The sequence below is a fragment of the Cygnus atratus genome, chromosome 2 (genome assembly GCF_013377495.2).
Source record: "Cygnus atratus isolate AKBS03 ecotype Queensland, Australia chromosome 2, CAtr_DNAZoo_HiC_assembly, whole genome shotgun sequence".
Lineage (NCBI taxonomy): Eukaryota > Metazoa > Chordata > Aves > Anseriformes > Anatidae > Cygnus > Cygnus atratus.
This window is the reverse complement of record NC_066363.1, coordinates 21,620,174-21,642,628: the sequence shown is the minus strand read 5'-3', so window position 1 is coordinate 21,642,628 and position 22,455 is coordinate 21,620,174. Positions and strand designations below refer to the sequence as shown.

The window sequence follows — 22,455 nt, the reverse complement described above, 5'->3', positions numbered from 1 at the left end:
ACAAGTGGAAGAAATTCAAGGGACCATTATGGTCACTGAAAGATGGCCCTTAGGGGTGTGTATTTTTAAAAATCTTGTCAGGAGAGAGGCACTAGATTTTCATCTTTTCAGGTTTACCCAGGTAAGTGTTCAAGTGTTGACGTCTGAGCCAATGATCAGTCAGCAGTAAGATACTGAAGGGCTACATCACATCGAGGAGAAAAAGAGTACTTATCAAAGATACCAGCTCCAACAGGAACCAAACCGAGGGAAAAAAACTTCTGGGCCAAGTATGGCAGATCTGGAACTTGTCTTCACTCAAAATACATTTTATACTGTTATTCTAATCACTGGGTCAGAACGAATTGTGAAAGGGGTCAGATATAAATATTGGGGGGAAAATAATCAACAGTCCTGATTTAACCTGAGAAAAAGCAGGGATTATTCAGCGTTAGCAAAACAGAACAAGATCTAACTGCAAGAGTTAGAAGGAACAGCAGATGGTATTGCAGTATGGAGGGATAAACCCAAAGTCACTAAGAGACAAAGAAAAAATAAGGAGTTTTAGGATTTTTCAAGGCCAGCATCCAGACTTTGAGAAGAATAGCTACATTTGTAGGGAAATACATTTTGTAAGAGCTTGCAGATCAGGTACCTATAACAACCTATAAAGAAACAGTGAATCAATCACAATCTATATAGTGAAAAAGAGTGTTTTGAAAGGGAATCATACGAGCAGAATATCACCCAGAGTACTGGGGCCCTTATTAAGTAAAAGTTTGTATCAACTTGATGTTGGCTTTTGAGCTAACCTGGGATCTCAAAGAGAAAACCTCGTACTGCTGGTTGCTCTGTGGGCTGCTGTGGTGGGCATTCAAGGGCTTCATGCACAAGGGCAATAACGCCTCGAAAACTCCTTTCTATGCAATGGACTACTGCGTCTGTTGTAAGGGGGAAAAGAGGTCAAATACCCATTCTCATTAAAAGAGTCTGTGAAGACAGAAAGCAAACACACAGATAAAAAGAACGATGGACAAAACAGAGGTCTAGAAGTGGCAAACAAAGTATAATCCAGAGCAAGCAGACAAAAGGGCAAAAACAAAATAACAAAAAAATACTATTACCATTAACAACATAGAGTCTTGTATTTTATTCATAGCACTCAATATAGCGTGAAATGAACTTATTTGTGCTAAATAAATGCATACTGCATCTGGATTATTATTCGCACTGCTTAGAAGTAGCACTGTGACAATGCAAGACACCAAATTTCATCTTATCTACTGCCCTCCGCGTACCGGCTATGGTGATGGTAAGTAGTACACTCACACATGATTTTGATAATTTCAGGTGCTTTTAAAAAGCGTGTAAGGCACAGTCCAAAGCCTTGCTGGAAAGCAGTGTTGAAACTGCCAGAAGGAGACTTGGGAGGAGTAGTGAGACAAGCACTGCCAGGTGCCAGGGCAGCACCCGGGGCACTGGGACTGCCGTCTGCTGTTTGACACTGACACCACCTCAGCATGGAACAGCTGGTGTTAAAAGCAGGGCACTAAAATTTCTTTAAAACACAATGGAAGAAAAATAAAACAGATCAAAAAGAAAATGTATAATGAAAAAGCTCATATGACCCAAAGCCCTTGTGGTCAAGGGAAGATTAACTAAAATACAGGTAAAACAGTGAGTAATCTCTCATCAGGCTTCTTCTCGGCCCAGTGTGATGATTTCCAAGTAACAAAAGACACACAGATGGAAAAGGAAACAGTTTTAGTTCCTTTCAGAAATAAAGAAGGAAAAAGAGAAACACCCAGTAACGGAGAGTAAGAGTGGAGCAGAGCAGTGCAGGGAATGAATGGAGCATTTCAGGGACTGATGGCCATGAGATGCTCTGAACACCCACCAAAGATTAACTCAAAGGCTGAGGAGTTTAAGTTCCCAGCTACAGAACTGTCAGGCAATTCTGATTTTAAGCAGTCACTCAGGCTGCAGCCTGACAGGTGGGGGACACATTCTTTCTCCTCCATCCAAGTTCCCTCTCACCCTTACGTTAATTTATCTAAAAGATGTGGCTCAGGTACGTGCTCTGGCCCTGAGTTCTCCTTGATCAATCCCCACAACACACTGAAGCACATACAATTAAAACTTTGATTTTTTCCTGTTTAAGACACAAACTGAAAAGCAACACGAGGGGCTGCTTTCCAAACGGAATCTCCCTGTTTCAAACACCACTTGATGACTGCTGTTGGATGCTCCAGGCCTTGAGCAGCAAGCTTTGTGCAGGCTACAAATTGTGCTTAGGGCAGAAAACTGTTTCCTCAACAGAAAAGGCTTTTCCATTTCCTACAGGCATTGCACATTTCACATTATTTCCACCGCTGACCTTTTAAGAGCTCCTGTGATAAACTGCTTGGAGGAATAGCCTTTCTACACCTTTTTCTCTCATTAAGTTGTTTAAGCAGACTTAGGAAGTATAGCATTTGGACAATACCAGGCAGCAGAGGTGACCTCTTTTCTGCTACCTAAACAGAGCTGGAGACAGAGTGCAGTTTTCTTTAGACTTGTAAGTGTTTCGGGGGGATGCTAAGAGGATTTCACAGCAGGAGACTGGGGATTGCAGAAAAGGATGCTGCAGGTGAAGGCAAGACAATTGTTTGCTCTAGTTTTGGAACACCGCGCCCTTCTTACCCTCTCAAATTCTCCTGGTCCTCCTTTGACTTTTAGAAGTTCACGGCATTTACAACATTATGAGTGCTCAGGAATGACACGCGATTACTCTTAGCCTGGACTCCTATGGATTGTAACCCACCCATTTCACCACAGCCCCAGTTATTCCCTACAGACTTCCTGCCTCAGCAGCCCGTTTCTGCTCTCATGTTCCTGAAATCCCTGCTTTCTTTCACGTCCCGTAAGTACCAGCCAGAGAGAAGCCGGTGGGGCAGTGGCTGGTTCAGAGCCCGTTCGTGCTGGCACGGCAGCCACGTGCACGCCCCGGGCGAGTCAAACACAGCAGGTAACTGCTCGGCTGCTGCTGCCACTTTTCTTTTATGGTGAAACTCAGTTGGTTCTTCCTTCTCTATCCAAAAAACAATTTAAATATATTCATATATACGTCTTTTAGATGTTACTGGCTCTTTTTAATGTGGCTGAAATTCACAACTGGGTTGAAAAGCCATTGGAGAGGGGGCAGGATCAGGCACAAACAGAAATTAGTCCCATATGCATCATCCCTCAGGAAGCTGCTAAGAGACGCAGGACTTTGAACCTTCCGGTAGGTAAAAACTTCAAAAATCTGAGATCAATTTCTGACTTTGAGAGATCATCTACAATGCTTTCCTCCATTTGTTCCACATGAGGTTCGGAAGTTGTGGAGAGTGACCTGTTTTGGAGAGTTTCTCAAGGTAAAGGTGTTAGGCAGCAGCGACACAACCTGCCTGCTCCTGGTGGGGCGGCTAGAGTGTGATTCACCTCGACTCAACGTCGATGTCTGCAATGGGTTAAATGAATGAGCACTCTGAGCGCCCGCTTCTCTCTCCTGATTCTAAAGGAGCCTTGGGTGCCCGCTGCAGCTGCAAACATCAGCACCACGGACACCCAGTTACGTGGAAGGAATCTCACCTTAGAGTCCAGTCAGTAACTTCCCTTTCGTTTTACTCCCATGTAAAAATGTTCTCAGACTGAAAAATGCAAGTACACATAAAGCAACATGACAAGTCATTTTTACAGGATAATCTTGCTGTAAAATGCACGGGTCTCGAGTAAATCTTTCCTTGTGGTGACAACGTTGTCTGCATTAGCTTGACAGGATGCTATCATTCAGCTTGCGATTGCTGAAGCTCCAGTGGACTAAGAGAACTGCACTTCATTAAAATCCACTTCTCGGTACAACCACTGCCAACATCACGAGCTGTCTCTGCAATTAAGAAAATGTAAAATGATCCCCCGCAGAGAGGAGTACAGTAGCAATGAAGGGTACAGAGTCAAGTCCAACCCTAAGCCAGCAAATAATTTTCTTTTTACAGCTTCCCAGAAAGGACTTGGCAGGGGACATGAGCAGACAACGAAGCACAATATATTGGTGAAGGCAATCAACCTACTTCCCTGCCACACTGAAATGCATTTCACTAAACTGTACTTCGAAAAAATAGGTTCTATATTTATATATGTGTGAGTATGCATGCATATATGAATATGACTACACATGAAAGGATGTATTTCCTTCCAAAAAGGAGTATGCTGTAGCTAGATTGAAAGCTTAGAGCAGTCGCTGTTACCAAGAGTGACCACTTCTGTCTCTTTACCTCGTAGAAGGAGCACTGCTATCCAGCCACTGACACCGCTTACCCTGGCAAACTCTGCAGCTCAGTTCCGTGATGTTTTTCTGCTGGATTCTCATTATCACACTTTCTGATCTGCCTGAGGCAGCTATTAAACCCCTTGTCAAGTCACAGCTTACATCTTGACTATGAATCATATCTTCTTTTAGCTCAAATTAACTCTGCATTTCAATATTCTGAAATAGATACTGTGCAATTAAAGCATTTTAAAGCATTAATTGATACCTATAGCAATAGCTCATTTTGTTGTTTTGTGTCAGAACACCTATTTGTCTGCAGATACTGTATTATTATCATTGGTTTCAGTGCACCCTTTAGTTTTGTGTTCAATAAAGAGCATCAATTCTTTGTGAAGACAATGCAATGTTCTCAGTGTCAGAAGGGACTCAGAAAAAAAAATGCCTTTGCCTTAAACCAAGGCCTAATACAATGAAGTGAGAGAATTGCTGAACTTTTTTCAGTTTTCAAAAAAGAAAAACGATCTAGAGAAATGTGATTTAGAAATCCTAATTCAATATAGAACAGGAAAATACATATGCTCTGCTTTATTCCTGTACGGGGGCACGTAGCAGTTGATGTAAACCAGCAACTTTGATGGCACGAAGCCAGTTCCAACCAAATGACCAGCTGGTCCACCTTCAGTGTCAGAAAAACCTAGGAAACATGGAAACCTTCTCAGTTTACCTCAAATATATAAGATCACCATTTATACTGTGGAACTAGTTGATTTTTACTTTATACTGTTCTCAAATCTCATGTTCCTACCATCTAAGCTTTTTGTTCATCCTTTGCTTTCTCACCCAATTTCTTGTCTGTCACAACATTAAGCCTCAAAATACGGCTCTTTCAGCTGGTTACACTTCCCAAAGGACACAGTGGTGAAAAATGAGATGGGTGAACTGTTAGAACAGGGATTATTTTAACCCCATCTATGCTCCCAGCCTGAAAGCGATGAACCAGTGCAAGAGTCCCGACTCACGGCCGTGGCTGGGTTTCCCACAACAGAGGGGAGCTGGAGGCTAGCTGAGCCTGAAGCCAAACCCTCCTGTCTCCTCCCTCCTGCAGATCAGCAGAGGTGGATCTCAAATTGTGGGATTGGTAGCAAAACCGACTACTTCAGGGATACCCAAAGGCTTCACCGAAGTGGAACACCGCTAGGTGTTTCGGATTGACCTTTGAGAATTTTCACCTTATGGAGCTGAGGTAAATCAGGGTTCGCCTCCTAATGCACAGAATGAACCAAATGCTCCTTTGGACTCAGGCAGCACAAATGCAGGCATGACTGCCATCAGGAGGAGTGGGCTGGTTCCTGGCTCCAGCTCCTGCCACTGTTCTCCAAATGCAAGTCAAAAGCACCAGCAGAGAAAATAGACGGACTCCCATTCTTCACCGCCATCATACATCAGAAGATGTTTCCACTCCGTTGCTAATATTGGGATGAAACAAATTAATCTGGGATAAAAGATGGCGTGGTGTAAGTGTCAGAGGAGGGCAAAATTAATACAGTGGAATCTCATTGAAGGAGACTGTATTTTTGAGACCTCAAGTCCGGGATTAATTAATCCTTTTCCCTTTCTCCTCCTCCAGCAATATTATATTACCTCTTTCCACCCCCACTTCTCCCTCAGGGCAGAAGACCCAGGAGATCTTTCATCTAGTTTTAATGACCGCGTGCTAAGCAACCGAGAGCTGTTCCTTTCTGTCCCTTGCTCCCTGTGGCCACTTCCCACTTCCCCGACTTGGCAGGCTTCGCTCCATGTTGCTCCTTCCACAGCTTCTTGCAGCTGGTCTCGCTAAAGCCTCCCCCTGGCAGCCAGCAGCCTCTCCACCTACTGACCCCATTCTGCCGGGGCTACGGTCCCGTACAGCAGCTCTCTCCACGTGGAAGCCTCCCTGCTGGCCTGCTCACAGCTGGGGAGGTAGCACCGCTTCTCATTCACCCTCTTCTGCTCTGCTGTCTGTCTATACGCACATCCTCAGTCGCAGGACCTGGAGGCTGAGCTAGTCAGGATCTTCCCACATGCATAACACATTTTGGACAGCAAATTTTACCTTTTCACAAAAATGGAGTGTTCAGAAAAAGTTTTAAACTAGAACTGGTTCAGAACAAAACCACACCTTCCCAGCTTTGTTTTTCTAAAATTCTTGTTCTGAAAGAAGTGGTGGTATGTCCAGTGTTTGCATAAATTCAATATGACAAAATATCAGCATTTCCCATGGACTACACATTCTAATTTCAAACTAAATGTCCTTAGAAAAGCTTTTTAAAAAGTCCTCAAGCTTGTGTAAGTCAGTGTAATGCCACTGAGGCGAGGAAGCAGTGGATCTGCTCCCATTATCTATAGCTCCAAACCTACTGTGAACTGCAAGCTCACCCAGCTATGAAATTTTAAAAATTGATCTCTTAAAGGTTTTTCTAAACTGTTCCATCCTCCCCATGTACCAGCTCAAAATGCATTACTTGCAGATGAAACCCCCTGGTAAAGACTGCACCACAGCATACCTGCTGTTTAGAGCTCCGTGTACTCGCACGGTAATTATTTCTCACTTTCCCATGGAAGAGGAGTTGCAAAGGGAAACAACGCTGGTTAGCCTGAGTAGAGCTCTGAGGGCATTTACTATCATTATGAGACCAATAATTCTCTTCCTGTGGTTTCTGAGAGAGAAATACTGAAATAATAGCTTGGTTGGAGCTGACTTTAAAGCATGCCTAATTATCTCATTCAATGTGCACCTGTTACAGGTCTTAAGAGTTTCTGGTAAATAATAAAGTAATTTAACCCCTCCTGCAATTTGAGGTTTCCTGCTTTTGTTGTGGATGCTAAAACTTTGAAACTAAGCATTCCTTGGTCAAAATAAATACAGAAAGAAATGTTCAACATTATCAAAACAAGGGTAATACCCCACCTCAACTAGAGGAAATACTCAGAAACACTGTTCTGACTTGAGTACAACAGTCACTGCGACACAGGGAAATATGGAATATATACTGAGGAAAGATCATCGCTGGATGGATGCTATGTACCTGCAATGGAAGTATATATGAATAACAAAAAGGTTAAAGACACCTTAAAGGTAGAAATCTTAATCTTAGCAGAAGGCACCCTGAAGGTTTAGGCATCACCTCCAAAGTGAAGAAGAAGTCATCTTAAGGCAGGAAGATCACCCCAACAAGCCTTGGAAAAGAGACTTTGCAACTGGCTTCTCAGCAAGCACCTAGCAAATAAATAAAATAAAATAAATCCTGAGCAGATTCTCCTCAAACCAAGTCAGGAAACTTTAAGACAACTGTTAGTGACCAACCTTTTTCCTAGTCCTCAGGATTGTCTGGCAGACATTCCTCCCAGGAATGTCACGAGACTGTAGTGAGGAAGGATAGCTTCCATATTTTAAGCATGCTGGTCTGCCTGCATACCCAGTATTTCTCCTTCATACATACTTCATGTAATGATATTGCATAGCACAGAAAAAGAAAGAAAAAAAAAAGAAGATGAAGATACAGGCTATGCTGAAAAAGACAGCATGAGAAAGATAGGAGACAGAACCAAATTAGCTGCCAGAACTATTTACACATGGCACCTGAAACCCTGAGTAGCTTTACTTCTGCTGCTTGAAATGTTCATGCTCTCAAGATGGAATCAGATCAGTCTAAGGAGCTGTTTCTTCCAAGAAGTTCTTGGCGCCTCAGAAGTAAACTTCGTTAAAACACTAGAGGAAGGTGTTAATTTTTTTAACATGTAAAAAGCAGCACCTGCAAACACATAGCGTGCCCAGAGATGAAACACAGAACAGATACACAGTGAAGCACGTCTCATGTATTTTCTCAATACCTTGGGCTAAACAGCAAGCTTGTTCCAGTCACAAGCACAGCAGCCATCTAGGAGTGACTCTGACTCAGAAACACACTGTCTCTTCTTCAGTTCCCTAAACATACACCCTACATACCATCCTCAGCACATGGCCAAAGCTGGCCACTCTTCACCTCACCCAGAATTTAATGTTAGCTCCATTGTTCTCTGCTGACTTTGCCCTCTGCACACTGGAAGCAGGACTCTGCCCCCTGCTGCTTCTGGTCACCCAAGCAGTGAGTGCTGAAGAGTAAGATGCACTGTCAGATCTTGCAGCATGAAAATGAAATGTGCCACAGACTTGCTCTAAGGTGAGAAGGAAACTTTACAAAAAATATGAAGGTGATTGAGCTATCTCCAACTTAGCGCTGTTTAACAGCTGAAGGATTGGAGCTGGGGGAGTGAAACAACAGAACTGACAAGAAATGGCTGCCATTTACAAGAGATCTTGTGATTGTTCAGTTTCTGTCAGCAGCCTGCACGGATCAGAAGGATGCAAGACAAAAAGGGAAGCATGCTTAAATACAGAATGCATTGAGAAAGAAACCCTGAAGTATAATTCACACTTCAGACAGGAGGTGAAATCACTGTAACCTTTCCCATAAATATTTGTAGCTAAGTGTTAAAACTAATGTTCAAGGAAGTGGACAATAAAACTGCCATAAACTCAAGGAACTCACACCACAAGCATATTCAGTAGATAATATCATAATAATATTTAAGTAACTGTACACATGGAAAAAGCAGACAAACAAAAACCCCAAACCTCTTCACACAAAACAGACATTATTCAGGAGGTAATCACACTCATTAAAAAATCAGTCTTGAATATTTTATCTTCAACCTGCAGTCATTGGGAGAATGAAGGTATCTCTCCAGAACCTAGCAGTTGCATCAATTTAGCCACACCATAATGCAGCACTCTTCCAGCTGTGCACTGTGGACTACTGCTGACTCATAACAAAGCAGGGCACTAAGAGAACCGAAAATCTTCTAAATCATACGTTCATTCCTCCCCACACACAAACACACACAAGAAGTGGGAAAACAAAAATAGTCGTTCAAAAAGTACCTTAACTTTGGTTTCATGGCAAAAGAAAAATATCATGGCAACACTGTCTAATGTGGCTTTTACAATGAGAGAACCTTTCCATTTAAAAGGGTTCAGAAATGGAGAAACTTCCTTTTTTTTTTTTTTTTCTGAGCTGAGTAGCACACAGTAATAACACATTTCTATCAGTCACTAATTATGTCTACTGTTTTTTTCAAAAAAACCTTTCAATATTATGTATGAACATAGTGAGAATTATAACAGTAGTCAACAGCAGACACTGCCTATGGATTAAACAGAGCTGAACAGGCAGACCCAAGATCTGAGCCATTTTTCCTGTCTTGAAAAAAGTTAGTGTCTCTGCTTTCTTGCTGTTAGCCCGAAGATATTATCAACTTTTTTAAGATTCACTACCATCATATTTAGTAACTGGGCATCTTTCTCCAGATTCCCAAATCTGCAAATATTATGTATATTATAGTAGTAAGCACAGAGAACAAATAAATAAGTTAATTAATCCACATCTGATTAAATGATCATTTCTGCTTAGAGTTGATAGACTGAGAATGTCCCAAGGTGTTCATAGCTCATGGTTAGGTGAAGGTTTTGTATACGAAGTTTCTGCATAGTTTCTGTACAGGAATTCTAGAGGATTTTTTTTCAGGATCATTTTGTTCAGGGAGACAGGCCATTTCATTAGTTTACTGGCTACAGTGAAGAGACTGGACAGTAAAATCAACTGAGGTCATCACAGATGATCACTATAAAAGACCCCTTCTGAAAAAAAAATCTGGATTTTCACTTTCAGCAATATCACCTCTTTGAATGCAAACGGGAGCCATGTTCCAGTTCCGGCTTCCACTTGGCTGCAAGATCCGCCAGTTGAAATTCAGTCTCTGTTTTCTCACAGAGTGAATCTCAATCTTAATGGTCTTCCCAGAACTAATTTAGACAATATTTTAATTTACTGCCTTCAGTACTCAATTTTCTTTCTTTCCTTCATGATGTGAAGGTCTCATTCCATTATACAACGCAATTTCAAACAAGATAGATTAAGAGACACATCCATTTGACTACACACCCAGGACTACAGACCCACTTCAGAGGGCTTGGAGTGTGAAGTAGTATACCCATCTGAATCTCTTTTTGCTTGTCATTTGCAATTTGTTCTAGTGAACCTGGAACAGCCACTTAAGGGCAGGCAAAGTGCCATTTTATGAGAGTGGTATGTACACAGACCGCCAAGAGACTACATACGAAAATCAAAGTTACTCAGTGACAGCAGCATTCCACGCCAGGAATGTCAAAGCAGCTGTGAGGGCTGATCTACCCTGCCTATTTTTAATGAGATGTGTCATTGGGCCTAGATTAATTTCAGAAATAAAAGATACTTCTGCAGATAAGTGAAGAGAGATTGTATGACTCTGCTGAATTCAGATTAGTATAATGCAACAGCAGTGTACTGCTGGAGATTTTCTGGTCTTTTGGTGCATTCTTCAAGGAGCAGTGATGGGTGTAGCCACTGCAAAGCTGCGAGGCAGGTGAGCCACATTTGCTCTCTATCAGATGGTGCTAACAAGGAGGCCACAGTTTACTTTTTTCCTGCTAAATCTAGATTTACACAGAATATATGAATGGTTATGTCCCAGCACACTCCTGCTGAGACCAGTGGACATTCTTCCATTAACTTCTATAGAAATCACGCTGGTTTAACCTTGGTAGTGGGCCAGGACAAATAAATCCCCTCTTATAAATTTAGATCAGAAGTCCATTTCTGCAACTTTCAGATTAGGAGATCTTAGTCTGCATTATAATACCTCTGACTAACAGGATTTAGCCTCTATATGCAGTTAAGCTCCTTGGGGTTACAACCACTTGATTCCTAATTCAAAAGAAGTAGGTGTGAATGCTCACATACTGCTTTATCTTACTGTCATGGCAACAAAATCCTCATAGCTGCAATGTCGTTGTTAGCTATGTAGCGAAGGACAGCCAGAGGATGTTCGCTGCCTGCACCCCTGAAAGGTTAATACCACTAAAAGCCCTGTTCCAAAACATTGAAATATCCACTACTGTAATACCTATTTCAAGATCATTGTAATGTAATTGTCTTCATATTGTCATGAATCTGTCATGTGGACAGATGCTGTATGTCTTTTTTTATGCACTGTATTTTTCTGTCTTGTTAAAGAGAAGTTAAACCAATATTACTATTCCCACTTACCTCTTTTTAAATGGAATATAGAAAGGAAGTCTAACTAATAGTAGTAATATGTTAAAGTTGGAGCCTCAAGATTTGTGAAATAATTCCAGATTAAAAATATATATATACACACACAGTACTTATAAACAGATACCAGTCTGGTGTAATGCTCTGAACAGTACGAACAGTACTGAATGATAATGTCGGTATGAACTGACTTCTACATGCTACCGCAGAAAAATAATAATAAAAAAAATCAAATCAAATGAAATAGAACACAGTTTAAAATATGGCTTTTAATTGATGATGAATTTCTACAGTGCTACAGCAATTTAGCAATCTCTAAAACAAGTATCTGAATCTCTAGCTCATCAAATCTTACGATCTTTACAAATAAATAAGTTATTAAAAGTATCATATTGAGCGTTTTCCCGTCTGTGTAAACTGCTAATGATAATAACGCATTCCAGGAAAAATAACAATAATGAACAGCTGCAGTGCATTTACATTTTTAAGAATCTTTAAGTACAATCTATACATGATATGCTTACATAAATATTTCTGTACTTACACTTTTACAAAGCCATCTGAAAGGACACAAAATACATTCAAGACTGAACAGAGAAGCAAGAGAACTGTGAACAAAAAGACAACATGTTTCAGTTGATACAACATGACATGGAAAGTAGTACACATTTACATTTTAGAACTCTAAAACCATTAGCAGTTGCAGGCCTGATCTTGACAACCAGCTCCTGTAAGAGAGCTAGAGTTATCCAACATTCAGGTTCTCCACCGTTTGTCTTGGTACAGACTTAAGTTCACTTTATAGACTTATTCCTACTGTGACCTAAGAATTCACTGGATAGGTCCTTTGAATATGCTAATAAGGATGAAACACTTATTAACACCTGTCCTACTGAAGGCACTCAAGACCCCTTGAAAAGGCATCAGTGGCTTACAGTATCAGACACTGAAACAAAAGTACCATACCCTATTAAGGTGTGCCACCATGAAAGCAAGATTAAGGGACTATCCTTGGCAAATGTGAACCTGCCACTTTAATGGCCTTGCAAAACTTAGTAGGCAGTAACGTTATTGAAACTCACTTGAGCACGGGAGCACAGACAGAAGAGCTTTGCAGAAACATAAGGTGTTTGTTTCTTAAATGGTCATTACAACAAACATCTATTAAAACATTTTAATGGGCTATGGTTAATCATCTACAAAAGTCTGTGTTAAGCATGAATTTAAATTGTAAACTGATCATAAATAATACAGTCTCTCTGAGCACATTTTAAAATATATGTTATGAAATAAAATTTAATTTTCAGAAAAGCTTTCCATCTTTTTGTTCAAAAACACATTTAACCAATGCTTTGTAAAGAACTGCATGCCTGCCTGGAAATTTTGATTTATGAAGCCCTTCTGCCTAGTGCAGAATATTTACTTGTATTATTTTTCCTTTTTTTTTTTTCCTAAGACAAATTAAGCAAAAGCTCAATTCACAGAAACTGTTAACACAGCAGTTATTCCAAATTACAGTTTATTGCAATGTTTCCAATTTATTTGCCTTCTAATCACATAAATATACAAATATCCACTAAGGTAAGCCATTATGAAGAGTGCAAGTACCACAGTCAGAGCAGTAGCTAGACCTAGATTTAAACTGCACATATTTCTGGATAAATAAAGGTCACGGAAAAGGTCTCCATTCAATTCCTCGTTAACGAGTCATTGCAATCTGCCCATTAACACGGACTTGGCCGGGTGTTATGGTCAACGGGAATTAGGAGAAACAGCATACGGCACAATTTCTCCAAGGCTGTTAATTTTGAGCTGTACTATTGACAGCAGTGTGACAGAGCTATCTGGGCATACCAGTATTTCAAGAAATACATGCTTATAGATCAAGATACAGATACAGAGAGCTGAGTGGAGCACAAAGCCTCTTTCTGTAACACACCCTTTGTGCACAGAGGTCCTTTCAGCTATCTCATTAGTTCCCTATGCAGAGGGTATGAGAGCATGTTCAGCTGCCCGTCTCTCTTCTCAAATCCCGAGCAGAGAGAAGTGAGGGAAATGATGCGTAACCGCTACTGTTCACAATGGCCTCCACGATCCTCCTGGCAGCTAATGTGGAGGATGCAATTTCTCAGCACTATATTCCATTGGACTGGCCTCACCCCAATGTCAAGATTTGGCCTCCGGACATTGTGGGCAGAGCTGTGAAAGGAGGTGATTCACCCAACCTGTCCTCGAACAGCCTTTCCCAGCGTGCGTGTTATAGGGAACCTCAAAAAATCCAACTGCTTTCAGCTGGAGTTTATAAAAAGGACCATGTGTTTATGTCACTAGCAATAGTAAGAAATGTCACTTCATGATTAGAAATCTCATTCCAAACACCTGTTCCTATGTATTAGCATCAAAAAAAAAAAAAAAAAAAACCTTTATAAGGTCATACTTTGTATTAATCCATTTCAGAAAGCGAATACAGCACAAGAAAACATATTCATACAAACAATTTGTTAAAGACTACATCAAAACATTACAGACACTGATGCTTGACTACATTCTAATCTCTCATAAACTGGAAGATTTCAATGCAAACCAGGAATATTGCAGAGAAGAATACAAAAAAGAGGTGTCAAAAATAAGTTGGAAAGAGAGCACCATAAGAAAATCATACTTAACTTTTTATGTCCATTTAACAAACTAATTGAATGTTTCATGGTGTTATACTGAAGTTTAATTAAGCTACAAAGGATAAAGTCCTGGCCCATTTTACCCAAAATTTTCACTACTCTAGAGAAGATATTAAAACAAAAGGTATACACTGAGGCTTCAGTGAAAGACTTTAACCAAAAAAGAAGAGGAAGAAAAGAAGAGGAAGAGAAGAAAATTACTTTTACAATTTTATCAATATCTTGTACGATGCTGCTTTATGAAAAACAAGATTTTAACAAGCTGTGCTGTATTTTTTTATGTCACATTTACAAAAGGATATAAAAATAGCTCCTGGATTGTCATATGATAAGAGCTTTAAGCCACAATGAAAACAAATGTAATACAGTATTGGAGCTCAGGTATTTCTTTTATTACAAGAATAGTATCTGTGGGATACACTCCAATAAAGGATTTCAAAATCACATACTGAAAGTATTCAATGCATTTTCAATAAATTGATAGCTATGGTCTTTGGTGAGCTGCCCTGACAGTAAAAAAAAAAAAAAAAAAGAAAAAAAAAAAAGAAAAAGACAGAACTTAATCTAATCTTATTTACTCATATTTCATCATACTCTTCTGCTTACTAACTCAGAAATATTTCTAAAAACTGCCATGATGCTTGCTCCTCATGCATCAAAATGCAAGTAAAGTTTATAAAAGTGTATTCTAAGAACTTTGGACAAATACAACTGCTAGTCTGAACGTGTAACACAACTATTTTGTGAATCAGAATTGTAAATGTGGTTTGTATTTTAAACTTTAAATACTTTTAGCTGCATATAAAACAGAAAAGTAATAAGTTAACTTATAGCACCTTGCATATATTTGTTCTAAAAAATACAAAGATTACACCTTTTAAAATTTTAAGGAATATAGTTATTCTATCTCAAGTCCACTATGCACCTATCATTTAAAAGGAATCTAATTTACATGTAATGAAGACAATGTGAATATCAAAAATGTAAGGCACAAAATGGAATTTAAAAGTTAGGGTGTAGTAAATCCTTGCTTTTTCATCAAATTACCTGATACGCCTGAAAAAGATGCATCTACAATTTTCAAAAAAAAGTTGTATTATCATCTAATCATCAAAGCTAAAAGTGGAAACCGCCTATTCGACTATGAAGTTCAAACTCCTTCCAAAGAAAGATTGTTTTCCAGTACTGTATTACCTCCAACTTAAAACCTTTCAAGAAATTGTATGCATCGATAAGCTTTACTGTATCATTCTGGATGGTTGGACTAGATGATCTTGTAGGTCCTTTGAAACCTTGTGTTTCTATGATTCTATGATTCTGTAACCTAACTGATCTCACTGGTAGGATCTTTCTCCTGACATTCACTAGATATATAACCAGTTCTAGTTACACCTTCATAATAATAAAGCCTCTTCCTCTACATGTATTTGTCACATAACCAAAATTTGTACATACTTAATGACTCAACCTATCCAACTTCCTTCTTACTTTAACTATTTTTTTTAATGTTTTCTGACCTTTCTGAAGATTGACTCAACTCTGCACTCCCGAGGTACCCAAAATATAAGACAGTAGAAATCACCTCTGTGATCACAGGGAATATTCCAATTCCCAAATGCCTGATGCAGCTCTTCTGCATATATTCTCTTTTTTTGATATTAGTGATTCTGGAAGCAACTTTGTTGCCTATATTATCAAGACTTCCTACTACGTTATTACTTTTCAATCTTCTCTTCCTCTCACTAACTATCCAAGTCTCCTCAAATGCATTACCTTTTCTTTGGATCTCTTAGGCTGTGCCTAACTCTTGCCCATATTTAATTCATCTATTGGACTTCTTTCCCTCAGGTATCACATAGTGCAGTACCATCTGTAACTTTTATTAATACACTGTAGATCCCTCTTGCATACTATTGAAGATGTTAATTAGAATTACATAATCACATTACAAACAATTAATGGGGAGGGAGCAATTAAAATTGCACAATGGGATGATTCAAAGCACAATTTGTATTTTAAGACATTACTTCAAGTATATTTTATCCCTCTTACCTAATTATAAGAATAAAAATATCTCACTGTAGTTACAGTTTCTAAATGCAATACCATAATTTTTCTGCATACATAATTAAATGTAGAATATGAAACATGCTGACAATCAGTCTTCCTCCACAGGAGTCCTGTTCCAGCCACTGACCAGAGAAAAGTAAGAACATCAAGACTACTCCTCAGCACAAACTTTTAACCAGTTAATATATCTATTAATCAACATTTCTTTTAAATTAGATGCAAAAATATAGAGAAATCTAAACTTGCGCTGACAATCAAGAATTCAGCTCCTTTCAAAAATCCTTCTAGAATTCTACAGTGTGATCCTGTAATTCAAAGAACGTTCAACAACACACTAACAGTACTTATAACCGTAAAGGTATAATTTAACACACAACTTAAATAACATTTAAGCCACCTACTCTATGAAAAACATCATTACCTAATTTATGCTCTGTTTTCCAGAAGACTCATTTTCAATACAACTCATCAACTCTCCTTCTGTTCTTCAGCATGACTACAGATCATCAAGGCCTTTCACAATAGAAAGCACATTAGCCAACTACTCAGTTTGTTAAAGCTATTTGTCAGCCTATTGAAAATATGAAAACAATGTTTGAAGAAATGAACAATTAAAAATCAAAGTGAAACCAAAGATGAAAAGGTAATTCTGATGATATATTATTTGTATAAATAATACAGTCCATGTTACTTTATACACAGTTGTTTATTCTTGTTCCATGTTTTAAAACTTGGACTCAGAAAAATCACAGGAAGTTTTGGGTTTTTTTTACCCTTGTTTTTCCGTTAAAAGCACCATAATTACACGGCTCAATTCAATCGTCCTTTTCTACAATCACTTCTCCATGAAGCACTTTTCTTCTCTGCCGCAGCATGTGGAAGTAGAGTTGTGGAAATACTTGATCAAAGCATAGAAGAAAGCAAATTAGATTAAAAAAAAAAATCAACAGATCACATTACGGAAAAGTACACTTTTGCAGAATGATGAACTGAAAAAAAATTATGGCACACAGTGCCACAGCTGGTTAAGGCAAATAACAGTGAGTCATGAACTTCACAGTGAATTACAAAACAGTAATTACTCAAAAGTCAGACAAAGCCCTCTGAATGTATACTCTCCTTTTATGGATCTTCCCTTCAACATTTTATTTGTATGAACAGGACTTAACCACTTAACAGGACTTAGCAGTACCTAAGTCTTCAAACCTGTGCTAAGGTAAGCATGTTTGAATCGAGACTTTGAGGATCCAAATTTACCCTAGTTTTTGAAGTCTGAAATCAGGAGCTCTCTCTTTCTCCTGGTCCTATTATATTATGGTTCTGATGCATTTGATCATTATTTTTAATGCAAAGAAAATTGGATTTATTCCTGAAATGTAAAGTTATGCAAACAATTCTTAAACTGTTAGTAAGTTATGATAACTTCAACCATCAGTTTACTCATATAAATCTCTCTCACTGGCCTCCATGATTTCTTACAACAAGAAAATTCAAAGTGTGTGTACATACAGTCAAAGTCCACACTTTAAGTCAGTTTCTTGAAGGAATACATTTTATGGATGCACATCACAGCTCCTTTTAACTTCAGTTGTCCTGCTTCCCAGTTCCTCTGCCTAGTCTCTTGCTTTGTTTCTAGCCTCACTGTCCAGAGTATCTAACATAAACTACTTGCCCAGTTTGCTCTAGCTCCATTTCAGTTGTCATTTTGCTATATCTAAATCAGGTTGCTTTCTCCTTGGCTGCACTGTTTAGCCTACAGTGGAAATAACAATGGCAGTTCAAGACAGATAGTCTCTCTAGTCTTAGTTCTGGTTAGCCAACTGATCTGTGGCTCCTGGTATCCAGAAGTACAAGGAAGATCTGGTTAAACCCAGGTCTTAAGTACACTCAGAGAGGTTTTGGAGGCAGGGGGTGGATTTCTGTGATGCTGAAATTTTGCTTCAAGTTTTCCCTAAGCATGCTTGCTCAAATGGTCACAGGTAAGAGGACACTAACAGCAATTAAAAAAAAAAATTAAAAAAAATGAGAGAAGGCCAATCTTTGGATCTTGCAGGAGAATTTTTAAGTCATTGCTTCAAAGCAGCAGAGGCACTAGAAATTCACAGAGATACAACTACAGACAGACATTTCTGTATGTAAATATTTTTACTTATTGCTGGTCTTTTTAGCATTTTCACAAAAATTTTTAAGATAGCTTATGTTCTGAGGCAAATAACAGAACAGAAAATTTCAGTTTAAATAATTAAAGCACAGCAAAGCTTGGAACAACAGAAAGCAGATGTTAAGAGTGGAAAGTGTCAGGAAATTTAACTACAGGAAGTGTTGCCAGCATTGCTGATAATTGATTATTATGTTGCTAGTGTTACTAAAGTTAAATAATACTTACATGGTATATAGGAGAACATGACAATAATAAGGAAGTAATAGTAGTCGAAGGAGACATTGTATTTGTTGGGAAGTCTCAACGAAAACATTCCTGTTTTCTTCACATAGGGTAAAGCAGCATATATAGTCAGCAGTTCACCAGCAACTCCAGCAGGATACAAAATTATAAAAAAGTTGTATCTGCGTTAAAAAATAAATAAAAAATTGTGAGAAATGCCCCATGAATTTAAAATTTCATTTTGCTATCATTAGTGGCACAGCAATATATTGGAGTAGGTCCTGCACCAAAGTCAAGGACCACCTCCCGAATTGGCACAGAACATCAATTACTTAGGATTGCGTCATTTTTGTTTACAGAGAATGAATTCCTCAATCATTTTATTTAAAAACAGAGAAATATCGGAATGCATGTATGCCTTTCTGTTACTAAAGAGTCAAAAATTATTCTGTAAATTTGTAGTCTCCAATAATGTCTTTTTAATTTTTTTGTTGGTTTCCTGTTGTCACTGGTAGGACTAAAACCAGAACTGGATCCCAAATTCAGATGATCCTGCACATCCTTGTCACAGTGCATGCACACTAGGGCAACTCTACGTACTATAATTTCTTTGAAGACAATGAAGAAGTTGAGAAATATCAGAAACTTGTTTTACCCACAGCCACAAGGGAAATCTAAATAAAACTACGTTTACCACTAATAGAAATTAAAAATTAAAGAGAACAACAGCTCCAGAAAATCATCAAATCCATCTAAAAACAAGCAGAACACATTCAAATAAAGGGCAAAGACATTGAGTTTAAAGAAAATATGGTTTGAATGCCACAGGCTACAGACATGTGGACAAAATGAAAAATGTAATCAACGGGGTTTGTGCAGTCCTTATGCACAGTGCATCATGTAGCTGCAGTCTCTCCTAAGGAACAGCTCTCTTGAGCTCACTCAGGGGAAGAGCAATGAGAGCTGTCACACAGGGTCTGAGAGAAGTGTACAGCGTGCATTCCATGACCAAAAGAGATGAGATCCAAAATGGTAGCAACTGAACATGAAACCCTCTCAGGAGCCAATGGCCTTAGAGGACTCATAGGTCAGAGAACACATTACATGAGGTATAAGAAGGAACTGATGCCATGACCTATACACAGATTGTCTCTATGTAGTGTAAAAGAAACAACGTAAAAACTCTGAGCTAAAATTTAGATCATACCTATACCATTAACTAGGGACAGGCCAATATCTTAAAGATCAGAAAGGTCCAGCTCCTTAGGAATCCTGGATTTATGCTCAGCTGTGTTATTTGATTCTCTAAAAATCAAAAAGAGGGTATTTTGGACTCCTGAAAAGATAATACATTTTTGAATGTTTTGTTTATATATTTCGCCATACGTCTCTGCTGTGAGAATGTCAGCTTGCCTATTATGAAGAAACAAAAATTCTATCGTTCAACATACACTGACTTGATGGCAAAAAGCCCGTCAGTGTACTACTTTCTGAATGCATTTCTCTTTCTGAAGACTACATAAAAATCATTACTGAAACTGGACCTGATAATTTGTAAGTTTAGTGCTTAAACATGACCAAACCTACAACCTCAGGTATTAGCAAAAAAAATAACGTTTTTAATAACGGACATAATTATTGGACACCTCAAAGAAGTGCATTAGAAGCATCAGAACTGCATTATCTATAGCACACAAATAAAGCAGAATAAACAAACACACAAACTTGTTTCAATAGTCACCTGTGCTGAATGTAGGTATTTCATTTCTAACAGGGGAAGTCTGTCTGTCTTGGCATATATTTTTCAAACGGTAACTACAGAGAATGTTACTCTTCCAGTTAAATCTCCTGATAAACACGCAGTCTCTGTAATATATCTGATATAGTGACAGACCTTAAGCGTGTTTCAAAATCAAAGTAGTTTTGATACAGAACACACTTTTTATGTTGGCTAAACTATGCCAATATTTAGCTTCACTACATTAATATAACTACAAAAGCTCTGATAAAGCAGAACTTCTCACAAAGCAATACTACGCATACAGAAAAAGACAACAGCTCCAATAATTTCAAAGACCTTAAATCTACAAAGACTAGTACAGGTGCTTAATTTTAGGCACTGTATTCAAAAGCATCTTAAGGAATCATACTATAAGTTAAAAGATGACTCCAAAGATAAGGAAAAAATATTAAAGTGAATTAAAACAGAGTTCAAGCCATGAGACACAGAAAGCATGGAACAAATCACACCCAAAAATCTCAGCTAAAATATTTTTCATATTTTAAACCAAGTAACAATAATCACAAGTAGAGAAAGCAACCAACTTGCACTCTGCTGGCACATAACCAAAGCTCTCCCGTGTGTTAGCTCTGCATGCATGAAACTAACATGCACAGAACCATGAGAAACTGAAATGCAAGACATCTCCACCTGGCCCATTTAATGAAGTATGGCAAATGGTTGAGCAGGTTGAATGTGTAGAAGGAATATCGAGTAATCTCTGTCACAGTCCATACGACCAGAAAAAGAATAACGCTCTCCTCATTCTGGATCTGCAGAAGTATAAAGAACCAACACTTTCTTCATCTTTAAGCTTCTTTTCTGTGCAAACTGCAACAGTCTTCTGTTTAAGATATATGGAACAGAACTAACATCTTGTAAAGAAAGAAAATTTCTTTGAAACCATGCTGAAACCATGACTATTATATATATATTTACTAACATAGTGACATTTTGCAAACTCAGCAATCTTTATCCATTACGCAAATACAAAACCATAAAACTATATTTGAGCTTATTCCTTCTCTTCATCTGCACTTTCACTATGCTATCTAACTGTCTCCCTCTTTATCTGTGGTTGATTTGATTGCTTATTTTCTTGCTCCTCAAAATAGAAAAAAGAAAATACTACGTAAGATACACTCCTTTCATAACCAGCTTTTACCTATTCCGTATTTCACTACTCTCTCTATCTCCTAGACTTTCTCTTACTTTTTATTTTGCTTCTTCCCCACCATACAGTCATGTCTCCATGAAACTTTAGATGAAAGGAAATGTTTAGTATCGCCTGCTGACTGGAACTTAGTAGCAGAAGATCAAATCTGGCTGCAAGATGGTTAAGGACTTGGAACACTGATGAACACTAAATGAAGAGTAGTTGGCAGATCAGGAGTTTTGTGTAAACTTACTCAACTGTCCTGTCTAAGATTTAAGTTCTGAGTCATTAAACTGCCTCATCAGTAGGTAGCACATCTATCTGCTCTTTCAAAACATCAGTTCTTTTTCACCTTAAGTGAACAAATAAACAGAAGACCCCAAATACAAAGAAGGCATGTGGGGATCTATTACAAACACTACCTTCTGAGGAGAAGAATTACACGCAAGTAATTTTCTGTTCTTTAAAAGGGAAGGAATTTTGTAATACACTTCCATGCCTGAAGGCTGAAAAGCTCCAGGGATGTCTGTGAAATAAAATAAAGTAACATAAATTTTGTTAAAATGACAAAAAGGGAAATGACTTTTTTTTTAATAGAATGCAACACGATGACAAAGCTTAATACATCACAAAGATGCTGAAAATGCACAACTCTGTCAAAAGTCAAGAAGAATTTTAATTGATCGTCTTCTCATAAAATCGCGCCCTCAATGTGTCAGTCAAAGAAGGTGCAATTTTAGTGAAAGGATCTCACAAACAAAATAAAAAGATATAAAAATCCCACCAAACTCACAAAGAAACAGCAACAATGGCAGTGCTAAGACATCCAAACAGATAAGCAAAGGAAAAGACAGAATTAGGCTGTTCTTAGCCTCATGCGATTAGAGACAAACATTGATAACCCAAACTTAGATTCCTGTCACAGTGCTAAAGCCAAGCAGAAGTGCTC

The 22,455-nt window shown here is 38.5% G+C and overlaps 1 protein-coding gene across 5 annotated transcripts in view; it reads right to left on the bottom strand.

Annotated features, from left to right (window-relative positions):
• Positions 1–854: 854 nt before the first annotated feature.
• The window catches only part of HACD1 (3-hydroxyacyl-CoA dehydratase 1), a 28,732-nt gene continuing 7,131 nt past the window's right edge, over positions 855–22,455 (bottom strand). For 2 of the 5 annotated variants that reach the window (XM_050708651.1, XM_035545503.2), the window contains exons 5-7: positions 21,002–21,123; positions 18,574–18,752; positions 11,675–17,085 (exon numbers count right to left, since the gene is read on the bottom strand). In XM_050708651.1, coding sequence (XP_050564608.1) covers positions 17,003–17,085; positions 18,574–18,752; positions 21,002–21,123 — 384 coding nt within the window. In that variant the 3' untranslated portion in view covers positions 11,675–17,002. Of the gene's footprint in view, positions 970–7,382; positions 7,527–11,674; positions 17,086–18,573; positions 18,753–21,001; positions 21,124–22,455 lie in introns of those variants that run through there. The other 3 variants (XR_007707807.1, XR_007707805.1, XR_007707806.1) reach the window with 3 other exon arrangements.